General features: G+C 44.9%; 1 protein-coding gene across 1 annotated transcript in view; it reads left to right on the plus strand.

Annotated features, from left to right (window-relative positions):
* LOC125229126 (histone acetyltransferase p300-like) overlaps positions 1-12,034 on the plus strand; it is a 28,959-nt gene that overhangs the window by 3,018 nt on the left and 13,907 nt on the right. The window contains exons 2-14 of the mRNA XM_048133905.1: positions 2,394-2,605; positions 3,317-3,521; positions 4,422-4,579; positions 5,611-5,916; positions 6,369-6,760; positions 6,792-6,936; positions 7,175-7,316; positions 7,454-7,806; positions 8,215-8,333; positions 8,751-9,009; positions 9,690-10,088; positions 10,554-10,910; positions 11,399-11,743. Coding sequence (XP_047989862.1) covers positions 2,394-2,605; positions 3,317-3,521; positions 4,422-4,579; positions 5,611-5,916; positions 6,369-6,760; positions 6,792-6,936; positions 7,175-7,316; positions 7,454-7,806; positions 8,215-8,333; positions 8,751-9,009; positions 9,690-10,088; positions 10,554-10,910; positions 11,399-11,743 — 3,392 coding nt within the window. The remainder of the gene's footprint in view (positions 1-2,393; positions 2,606-3,316; positions 3,522-4,421; positions 4,580-5,610; positions 5,917-6,368; positions 6,761-6,791; positions 6,937-7,174; positions 7,317-7,453; positions 7,807-8,214; positions 8,334-8,750; positions 9,010-9,689; positions 10,089-10,553; positions 10,911-11,398; positions 11,744-12,034) is intronic.

Here is a 12,034-nt window from a genome sequence, read left to right on the forward strand (position 1 = left end):
GATCTTAATTAAAGTGGTGTAAAATCCATTATGCAACACCAGGTAGTGCTTTCTTAGATTCAAAATTGTAATCTTTCTTAATTTCTCGTTTTAATTGGCAGTGTCTGCGAGCGATATTTTTTTTTCCTTTAATTTAAAAATATGTAATATCAAAATAACCACAGAATGATCAAGATCGATTAACAGCGACTTTCTCACATAATTATTAGTAGTACTAGTATCACAGAATTGATAAACTTCTTTACTGAAAGAACTGAACTGAAGTTTAACAGCAGTTTAGGGTAGAATTGGGTTGTCACCTATTAATGCATGGGACTATCCCATTTAACTATTTGAGGTTGTCAAAAGTCAAATAATTATTATCTTGTCAAGTTGCACCTACCCTAATATTTTGCTTAGCAAGTCACCAAACAAAGCCGGACTCACCAGAAGAGAAGAGATGCCTGCCACTGGTTATATCCAGATAGCTTTTGCCCTACTTATTAAGTTTTAAAATTTTGCATTTTAGATATTATCTAGCATGAATGAATATTGTTCAAAAATGTAGTGCAGAAGTGAACAGAAAACCACATAACAGCAATTCCCGTCAACTTTGTACAATGACGAAATAAAACTTAATAAAATCTCAATTCATCAACAAAATCTTGGTAACAAAATAGGAATTAATAAAAACAAATTTAACTTTTCCCTTAATTTTTGTACAAAGTTGACGGGAATTGCTGATAATCAATAATGTACCTAAGAGTGTTAAAAAAATATAGAAAATAGTTTCAAAGAATTTTTTAAAAACAGTTAAGTAAATATTCTTTATTATCACATTTTTTTAGCAAAATAGAACTAGGGAAGAACAGGTGTTTTAATAAAAAAATGAGTATAAAAATAGTTCCATAAAAAAAATATGTTAATTTTATAAAACAAGCGTATTGTTTACACAAAGTGTTAACTAACACTGCACCTATTTACATATTTAACTGGATACAAGTAAATTTTCGTTGATTGTATTTTATCATGGTTGATATTAGATTAATTCATCAATCAGTATAGGTGAAAAAAATCTTGTATATGAGAATTTTACTATTAGAACATAGCTTTAAAATATTTTTTCAGCCATACTGAAAAACAAAAAACCATTCAAGGGCTGTTTAATCAGAAAATCCCATTCGTAATTGAAAATGAAATGGGTTGTTCACCACTCAATAAATCTCACCAACATGACAATATAGTAAATAGACACAATCAATTCTTTTGTAGTAGGCATAAAATAAATATCTTACTTCTGTGCATACTTTTTACATCAAAATATTCTAAAGTTATTAAATTTAGTATAATAATTTTTCCTTCACGCTTTATCACTAATTATTGACAAAGTGTATACGGAATATTACTTGTCACTTGGGAAAGAGATGATGGTTATAAGCTATAACTCAATGGTACCTTAAGCTGATTTCGCTCAAATCAATCTGATTTATTTCTAATAAAAACTACCAAAGTTAAGGCCCACCTCATGGTTGTCAATAAAATATAGCACTTAAAACTACTTAAAAGATAAAAAGATATTGAATTGTGGAAAATAATCTTAAGTCTAACAACTTCAAGTTGTACTAAATAAAAACAAATAATATTCATTTATATTTCAGAAGCCATCTAAAAACCATACTCTGTTTTACCATTGGATCAAAATAATAGAATGTAAAAAAAAACTTTTATTTGAAACTGGTTCTCCGTCAAATAACAGGTGCTAGTGCTGTAGGCCCATCAAATACAATGAATACTATAGAATGTTGTTCTTCCTTTTCCACCTGTGCGATTGTTGCTGAGGGTTAAGTTTTGGCACCCTTAAGCAATAATTAACAGAAGTTACTTTTATGGGTAGTTATGTGTTAAAATATTTATTGGACAAAAATAACACTAAATATTTTACAACCGATATGTTAAAATAAAGTAAGCTAATCCAACCAGAGTGAGTTGCTTTGTGAAGAAATTGCTGCGTAAAGCAGCTCAGCCTAAGTCCGTGTAGACATGCCTCGTCAAGGTATTCACGTGCGTTTGACGTGCGGGCGTTACGTGCTGCGGACTGGACGTACGCGGCGCGACCCATCGCTCGCCGCGCTAACAGATTTACTCAAGTCGCTCTGCGCAAGTACCAGTCCAATCCGCGACCAGTCCAGTCCAATACGGTCGAGGCAAGTCCAATGAGATCGAGCTGCTTCGCGAGTTTTGTTAGGCAATTTCTTCGCCTGGAAACAATTTCTTTGTGGCCTATTTGTTGATAGCCATTAGGTACAATCTAAAATTTAGATAATTTACTTGTTCACTAATTCACCTCCATCATTTGTCAACTCAATAATAAGTAATAATCATAATGAATTTTACAACTTTCGACCTCTTTACAGATGGGTTTTCTAACCTTGATATGTTCGACCTCGAGAACAACCTCCCAGACGAGCTCATGGGGGGCTCGTGGGGCGAACAAACCGGCGTGCCGGGCCCCAAGCCCCCCGCGCAGGGTCCGGGGCCCGGGGGGCAGATGACCCCGCAGCAGCTTAATGGAGACGACCCCACTGCTGCGATGCAGCGGCAAGTTCACAATCACCTTATACAACAAGTGAGTATCTGGAGCTGATGGCGCGAAGTCGCAAAAGATCCGTCCAGATCTGGCGAATACTAAACTATGCACTGAGCATGAAGAGTTTGGTACCAATTGACTTGTCATTCTCTATATCGCACGCGCTAAATTATTGGGTTCCTATGGCCTGCACAACAACAGAATATTACGCCTTGCGAAATATGTAGGCAAAAATCTAGGAATTCGTGCAAAATTCTCGACAAGCGATTCTTTCGTCAATGCTCTTCGCGAATACCACGCTAACTCACTTCATATTCGTCAAATCTGGGCCTATTTTAATTATGACTATCGAGGCTCAAGCTGCGGACTGGATAAACGCGATCGAGCGACGAGCGGCAATCAAGGCCATTTATACATTGCATTCAACCGAATTATTGAAGATGATTTGCCACACGCCACTTCCCTTCTCAACTTTGTAGAAACGGCGGGCGGCGGTGATCGCTTACCATCAGGCGACCTGTCTGCTCGTTTGCCTCCTATCCCATAAAAAAAAAAAAAAACGGATTCATTCGCTTGTTGCTTGTGGAATTTGCGCGGTGCGACAAGCTGTGTGTCGCGGCTCGATCTAAATGCGCCGCTCGCCGCGCTCGTACAGTCCGCAGCCTGACACTGAACTATAAAACAGCTATACTTTAAAACATATGTCAATTTATATCAAAATTTGTACTAATCGTATTTTCTCGTGTGCTGGTTTTTCAACAGGGCAAGGCTGGCTTAGTCGGCCACAACAACCCGTTAGGTTTGGGTAGTTTAGGCAGCAAGAGTCCAAATTTACAGTCTCCTCCCAATGTCTCCGTGTCCAAGGACATGATGGGTGGCATGCACCCACAACTAATGCCAAATACAAGTCATCCAAATCAACTACATTCGACTATGCCGATGAACTCCATTCAAGGTAACTATAGTTATAGATTGATTTTTTTGTAAGTTTAAAGAACTTCATTTCCTATTTTGTTGAGTTATAAAGAGAACTTTAATAATTCAATATCTCTACTGGCATTATTATTATTATTATTTATTTTGATACACTAGCAGCTCTTCGAGCTGATGCGTGTATATCACTGCACTTGTGTTTATTTTGCACTTTTCAAAGTTCTAATATAATTGTCCAGTCTATTTTTGAAACAATTGGTGGTGAAAGTCCACTAAGTACTGGATTTGACTACACATATCTTTATATTATAAATACTTGAATGATGTGGTTTACACAACTTTATGAACTAAAGGTCTCCTCACACTACAACTTGCCTGAAGCGTGGCGTAAGCGCGGCGCGATAAAACCGGGGCGCTAGCTTGGTGCGTTGCACGCGCTTCACCAACCTGACTGAAGCGCTTGACCAACTCTAAGGACAAGCAGTAGGTGCTGCTTGTCCTTAGAGTTGGTCAAAGACGCCTAGTCTTACAAAGATGACATATAGAAGAGAAATTTCGACGGCTTCCGCTGTGGCGAGGTGGCCTAGGGTTTCATGGCGTTTGGCCCGGATTGCTAAAAGACGCCGGTTCGAATCCGGCCTTCACCACTGGTGGTGCTCGTCATTTTTTCTTTAATATATGACATCTTATTTCGATTTTTAATATCAAACATAGTTACCACCAATCGAATCCTGGCCGGGTCGCCATGTAGTGTGGGATGTTAAAGAACACAACGAATTGGTTATAAGTACGCCTTTATTATGGATATTGTTCCTAAGTGCTAACGCTTATATAATACTAAGGCTATCTGAGAGTGTGTGTGGCTCTGCGCACACCACATCATCTATTGGAATACATTTTTAATCTAATTTTGTTATTGTAGGTGGCATGGTGGCAAATGTAGGAGGCAATATGATAGTGACTAATAGTAATATGACCGGTGCTGGGATGCTCGGGAGCGGCATCATCAACAACGTGAACAAGCAGCTCCCGCTCATGGGCAACAACCACCACGGGCCGCAGCACCATCCGCACGCACAGGTGTGTTACATGCTTTTTCTACTCCCGAACTGTTATTCGTCATTTACAGGGTCGTGCATAGATTTATAAAACCCTACATAAAAGTCCTATTCCCCAAAGCCAGCGTCCGCCGGCTTCCCGCGCATGCGCGCAGTATCGAAAAAACTTAAAACGCATTGTTTGGCTCTGTAACCATGGCAACGCATTGTTATAACGATACTGCGCGCGTGCGCAGGAAGGCCTTGGGCAGCTGAGCTGACAGTGCAAACCTTTTCGTCAAATACAGGAAACAGTGCGAATTTCACGAAAGTTATTCAAGAAAACGATTAAAAACTAAGTGCATGGTCGTAGAAAAACTATTATATGCAACGGTGTTTAACTGAGTCAAAAAATACTTGTGGCGTCTTAATAAAAATTTTCGGCTTCGCCTCAAATTGTTACTCACGCCACTCGTCTTTTTTGACCTCCTTTAAACGCCTGTTGCATAAAATACTAATATGCAACGGTGTTTAACTGAGTCAAAAAATACTCGTGGCGTCTGAATAACAATTTTCGGCTTCGCCTCAAATTGCCACTCGTCTTTTTTGACCTCCTTTAAACGCCTGTTACATAAAATACTATTATTTTGTTACCCTGTCTGAGAGTGATACGATTTTTTTTGTTGGTGTTTCAATAGGTAGCAGGTTAGAGTCCTGTTGGAGTTGTAAAATATCCCTTGAATGAGAAGTATTGTAGTGTTAGCAACCCTAGATCTGGCCAGGCCAGGCTTTATAAAATTGATCAATATTTTTATCCCAAAGCATACATGAAAAAAGATCAGAATTGAGAATGTAGTAACATAATTACAATATAATTAGCATGGACATTATTGTTGTGTCATAAGGTTTATTACTCGCAATTTTGTTGGCATTAAAATGTATTGTTGTTGTGACAATAAAAGTTCCTAGGCCCTGGTAATGAAGAATCTTTTCGATTTAGGAAATTTTGAGATGGCTGGAACATCAAACAATTAATTAATGGACATACTGTTTAATGCAACCAACGGTTAACAGTATCGTTCGGTACAGGCGATGGGCAACGGGCCGCTAGGCGGGCGCGTGAACGCGCTCGCGCCGGCGATGCGCGGCGCGCTGCCGCACCACGCGCGCATGTCGGCGCCGAGCGGCGGGCACCCCATCGCGCCCTACCACCCCGCGTACGGCACCTCGCCCGGCGCCGGCGGCGTGCAGCCGCAGCGGCCGCAGGGGCTGCGCTTCGGCGCGCCCGAGCAGCAGGGCGGCCAGGCGCCGCAGGCCGTGCCGCCCGCGCCCAGCCCGCAGACCCCCGGCGCGCCCGCCGGCGGGCAGAGCCAGCCGCAGGTACCTACACACACCCACACTTCGATAGGGAACTTGATTGTACATAATATAATACCATGCACGAAATAAAGCATCAGATAATTATAAGAAAAACATGCACAGAAGTTATTTTTAAATCCAATTTCTATTTAATAAGTCAGGTAGAAATATATAAAGTAACTGAATTGACCCTGACGTCACTCAACTAGATTTATTCCATATTAGCAAGTTGTTCAAATTTGTTTTGACAGTTCTTAAAACGAAGCTGATTTCACTCTGAGGCAAGTGGTTACTTTAAATTAAACCATATAACTGAGAAATATCAGGACAACGAGTTTAAGAACTGCAAAAATTATAATACTAAACCTTTTTAATAAAAACTGTTGCTTTCCTAACAGTAAACTTCTCCAGATTTTAGCAAGTAATTTTCATTAATCTCTCTACTACGATATTCATATTTATTTTGATTGCAGGCTGCCACACAAGGAGCGGCGCCGCCCGGTCCCGGCGGCCCGCAACAGGCGCCCTCGGGCTCCATCGCCGACCCGGAGAAGCGCAAGCTCATCCAGCAACAACTGGTGCTGCTGCTGCACGCGCATAAGTGCCAGCGGCGGGAGTCGCAGAACAACGGCGAGATCTGGCAGTGCACGCTGCCCCACTGCAAGACCATGAAGGGCGTGCTCAACCATATGATGTCCTGTCAGGTGAGTGAGTACTGGTGCCGGGAGTCGCAGAACAACGGCGAGATTTGGCAGTGCACGCTGCCCCACTGCAAGACCATGAAGGGCGTGCTCAACCATATGATGTCCTGTCAGGTGAGTGAGTACTGGTGCCGGGAGTCGCAGAACAACGGCAAGATCTGGCAGTGCACGCTGCCCCACTGCAAGACCATGAAGGGCGTGCGTGCTCAACCATATGATGTCCTGTCAGGTGAGTGAGTACTGGTGCCGGGAGTCGCAGAACAACGGCGAGATCTGGCAGTGCACGCTGCCCCACTGCAAGACCATGAAGGGCGTGCTCAACCATATGATGTCCTGTCAGGTGAGTGTCTCAGAACAGTGCTACAACTGGTGCCAGGAGTCGCAGAACAACGGCGAGATCTGGCAGTGCATGCTCCGCAAGACGCAATACGGGACGTAAATAGTGCCCTGCAGTAAATCTCTGAAGTTTTATAGATCTCTGGGTTTGGACCTCAAACATTGTCTCATGCAAAGATGTAACTACATGTTTCTAATTCTATCTGAAAGCAGGTGTCATAATGTGTCTGGTTTGTTCACAGGCTGGCAAGAACTGTGCAGTGCCTCATTGTTCATCATCTCGACAAATCATAAACCATTGGAAACATTGCAATAAGAATGACTGCCCTGTCTGCCTGCCCCTCAAACAGGCGGACCGGACTAGAAATAATACACAAATAAATGGTGAGTGGAATGAGAATTTGATTAATTTTTGTGAAGATTTCTGTTGAACGTTTTGATTGAACCTTGATTATTTAGTGTGGTCAACAAAAAGTTGGCTGTCAAACGTGTGCACGTGTTTACTGAATACACATTTCCAGCAGCCGCCGGAGCGCCTCATGCAGGGGTAGCGCCGGCGGGCGTCGCGGGCGTGGCGGGCGTGACGGCGCCCGCGGGAGTGGGCGGGGTGGCGAGCGCGGGCGTGGGCGTGGGCAGCGTGGGCGTGGGCGGCGTGGGCGCGCAGCCCGTGCAGCCGGCGCCGGACATGAAGCGCGCGTACGAGGCGCTGGGCATCGCGTGCCCCACCAGCGTGGGCATGTTCCCGCGCGCGCGCCTGCCCGGCGTGGGCCCGCGCCCGCCGCTCACCGACGTGCAGCCCTCGCAGGGGCCCATGCAGCCGCTCTTCCAGCACAACATGCCCGACTCCATGCAGCACCAGCAGCTGGTCACCAGTGTAAGTCAACCAAACCATATCCTGATCTTTTATGTGTCCGTAAATTTTGCTCCTTGCCCCTGGCTATCACATTCACTAACATACTGGCATGTAACTTCAATATTATTGCAAACTAATTAAAAAAAAAATACAACCAGTATTGAAATTTGCAGGTTTCACTATGCGTAACAGAAGACATTTACATGTATGAATGACAAGACTATTTTGAACGCTAATGAAACTAATTTAATTGAACTGCAAACAAAATTAAGCCTTAATTGCCATATGATATAGACTAAATTTGTAATTTAACCTCGCGTGTGCAGCGATTAATTTTTTTACATAGTTTCCTCGTACGGGGATTCGCGTTCCAGCATACGATTAATCGGATTAATTAACATTCAGTATTAAATTGTTGTATTATTTCAGATGGGGGCTGGCACAATCCAACTCCCCGGCGGGCCCGTCACCGCCAACCCCGTCTCTGGCACGAAGGAGTGGCACCAGTCTATAACAGCCGATCTCAGAAACCATCTTGTTCATAAACTGTAAGTCCCTCAACACTTACTCTCCCCACAGTTGCACCTTTTTAGCATCTGCACTATTGAAAATAGTGTCACTGTGTAGTTATGCCACCATTGCATCGATCAGCTGCCGTAAAGTAAAGGTGTCTAGGTGCCGACGATCCGAAAACCTGTGAGGTTTCCAAAGAAATTATCGAAGGTAACATTAACGTAGTTAGCGAGATTGAAATGACGAATATAACGTTTCTTTCTTTCGAGCCGAGCTCTCTCAGATAGGTTGCTATGCTGTAACCGACAGCTTTTCAGCTTTCATTTCTGTAACCGGCAGCTCAATAAATTTGCGACAATGACTGACGTGCGTGACTACACTGCGTTCATTATTTTATTCGGAAAGACCAAATCTTGTTGATGTTGGAATACATAATTGCAATTTTTCCACAGGGTGCAAGCTATCTTCCCAACCCCAGACCCCACAGCAATGTTAGATAAGAGAATGCACAACCTAGTAGCGTACGCGCGGAAGGTCGAAGGCGACATGTACGAGATGGCCAGCACGCGCTCTGAGTACTACCACCTGCTGGCCGAGAAGATATACAAGATACAGAAGGAGCTAGAAGAGAAGAGACAGAAGCGGAAGGAGCAGCAGCTGCAGGCGCAGCAGCAGGGGCTGCAGCAGCCCGGCATGCCTCCCGGTGGCAAGGTATGTGGGAATATTCTCTTATTTTAGGACTTATGAACACTGAACAGTGATTGGACTCTTGGTGTCATTTCTAACAACACAACAACTGATTAGTTTGTTGAGTTTTGTAACATATATTTAAAATTGCAAACGGGATTGAATCGCGTATTACTATGTTTTAAACACTAACCTCCAACGTTTCAAGGACGGCAGATTGGCTGAAGTTGGCATCAACATCTTCTAGCTGTACGAGTAATTCGAACTATCCGCACTTGATCCTGACTAACCACTTGAACAGTTTTTGCACTAGGGATGTCACCTTGTCGACACACAACACTCACGGTATTCGGTTTTTCAATCTGCGATATTTGTTTCTTCTTACATTTACTAATGACGGGATTCCATGTGGATGAGATATTAAAACCTTCGTTTTGATTGAAATTTTTATAGTTCTTAATTTCAATGGCTTCACGTATTATTTTGTATGACTTGACAAAAGTGCTTCTCACCAAAAGCACAGTGGAAAGGGTCAAGGAACATATCGCAGCTGTCAAAAATCGCCAGGTGAACAGTTCTGCCGTTGCTGAGCACTTAGTGAATTACACTAGTTAATACTGCCATACAGTCCTGCTTTGCCATGTAACTGTGATTGACGCAACTGGCCCTTAAACGAAGGTCTAACCATGATTGTAATTTCGCAGGTGATGGCAGGCGCGCGGCCCGTGGGCCCCGGCGGGCCGGGAGGGGTGGGGGTGGGGGTGGGCGTGGCCGGGCAGGCGGCAGGCGTGGGCGCCGGCATGCCGCGCGCGGGCGCGCCGCTCGGCATGCGCATCCCCTCGCCCGGCATGGGCGGCCTGCTCGCCGGCGGCCGCATGACGTTCCCCGCCGCGCCGCCCGGCCCGTCGCCCGGCCTGCCGCCCACGCCCAACGGCGCGCAGCCCGGCATGTCGCCCTTCCAGGCCATGGCCTCGCCCGCGCCCGCGCCGCCGCCGCAGCCCGCCGTCGCGCAGCAGCCGCAGTACGCGCCGCTGCAGACCAACGGGCCCGCCTCCGTCTCCGACCCCTCACAGCAGCAGGCGATGCAACAAGACCAAGCTAAGGTATGTTTTCAGTAATAAATAGTGTTTTCAATAATAATCAAATGTATTGCAAATAATGCAAATGTGTATCCACGAATGTAAAAATCGAAAGTATACAAAGAGTCCAAATAACTTTTTTTCCGTTTTTGGTGTTCAATCCTCCCAACCTTAGTAAAACTTTTATGTTAAATATTTCCTCCTTCCGTAACCGAGACAGTACCCCATCGACTTAACGTTGCCTCCTAATAGCACAGTCCAACAAAACTGTCATGTACAAGCCGTTTTTGATATTTCGCCACCACGTGTCGGAACAATTTTCCTCCACCGATTTGTCTCACGAATCACTTTAAAATATTACTTAACGAAAAATTACATTTTAAAGACAAGCTACGTTTCGTAATCTCCCACGGTTACTTTTTACCGAATTCAATCTCGGCCATTTGTTTAAAAATGTATATTTTTATAATCTGTGTTATATTGAAATAGATGCGGCTATCGGGCGGGCCGGCCGCGAGTCCCTTCATGAACCACACGTTCGGGCGAGCGTCCCCCTCGCCGGGCCCGGGCGGGCCGGGCGCGGGCGCGCCGCCCCCGCCACGCCCGCCACGCCCGCGCCGCCCTCGCCCGCGCCCGCGCCCTCGCCGCCGCCCGAGCCCGCGCCGCCCGCGCCCGCGCCTGACGTGCGCGTCAAGGACGAGCCGCTGGACCCCGACCAAGGCGGCAAGTCCATGCACGACGAGCCCGCCGACTCCGCCGCCGCGCACTCGCAGCCCACCAACGACAGCTTCGCCGCCGTCAAGCAGGAGATCAAGACCGAGATTAAGACGGAGGTCAAAGAGGTTAGTGACGACGACTTCACGCGTTATGATTGACGCCGACTTCACGTTATCGTAACATGGTCTAACAAAGAATTGATTTTAATGAATACTCTGTCCGATATTAAATTGTCTGTTCATTAGTAATTTATAGTACTGATTTAGGGAAAATTGTAAAACTTCGATTACATTTTGAGTGCCGCCTAGACGATGCCTAAGATGGTTCGGTACTGACTGACACTGGGCTCTTAAAATCTCTCATTTAAGAGACTTCTCCGTTTTGTATATCTCTTGACATTATTATAACTTGCATTTTATAATCTATAACGTTTCAATATTTAAATTAATTGTCTTAGTTTTTGCCCAGCAGGACAATCATGGTCGCGCGATAAATGATAAAACATCGGGCCGTCCCTTTCGCTCTTACAAATAGTGCGATAGGGACGGCCTGATGTTTTATCATTTATCGCGCGATCATAATTGCCTGGCTGTACTAATAAATTACGTCCTACCCAGGAGCCCGTGGAAGCCACGAGTAGCGGCGAACCGGCTAGCGGTCCGAAGCGCATATTCGTGTTCAAACCCGAGGACCTGCGCCAAGCCCTCATGCCCACCCTAGAGAAACTGTTCCGCCTCGACGAGTCCGCGCCGTTCCGCCAGCCAGTGGACGCGCAAGCGCTCGGCATCCCGGACTACTTCGACATCGTCACCAAGCCTATAGACCTGTCTACCATCAAGATGAAACTCGACCGCGGCGAGTACAAGGACCCGTGGGAGTACGTCGACGACGTATGGCTCATGTTCGACAACGCGTGGCTTTATAATAGGAAGAATTCTAGGGTCTACAGATATTGTACAAAGGTGAGTAGCGTGTCTCATTATGTTTTAATTCTCATAGCAAATATTACGAAAAAACGCCTCTTCAATCTCTATTTTAGGCCGTCCCTTTTGTTGCACCGTCTCCATTTTATGTCTTCTTATTTGTAACATTTTCCTTTTTTGTGTTTTTGTACAAGGCCAAAAAGAGGTTTCCAATGCAATCCGGAGGACCATACAAATCTGACACTTATATGGATGAGCTTGCTGCGTGGCCCTGGATGTCGACCTATAGGAAGCACTACTTAGTCACGAAATTTTGCTTACGTATTACAG

This window comes from Leguminivora glycinivorella, chromosome 8 (genome assembly GCF_023078275.1).
Source record: "Leguminivora glycinivorella isolate SPB_JAAS2020 chromosome 8, LegGlyc_1.1, whole genome shotgun sequence".
Lineage (NCBI taxonomy): Eukaryota > Metazoa > Arthropoda > Insecta > Lepidoptera > Tortricidae > Leguminivora > Leguminivora glycinivorella.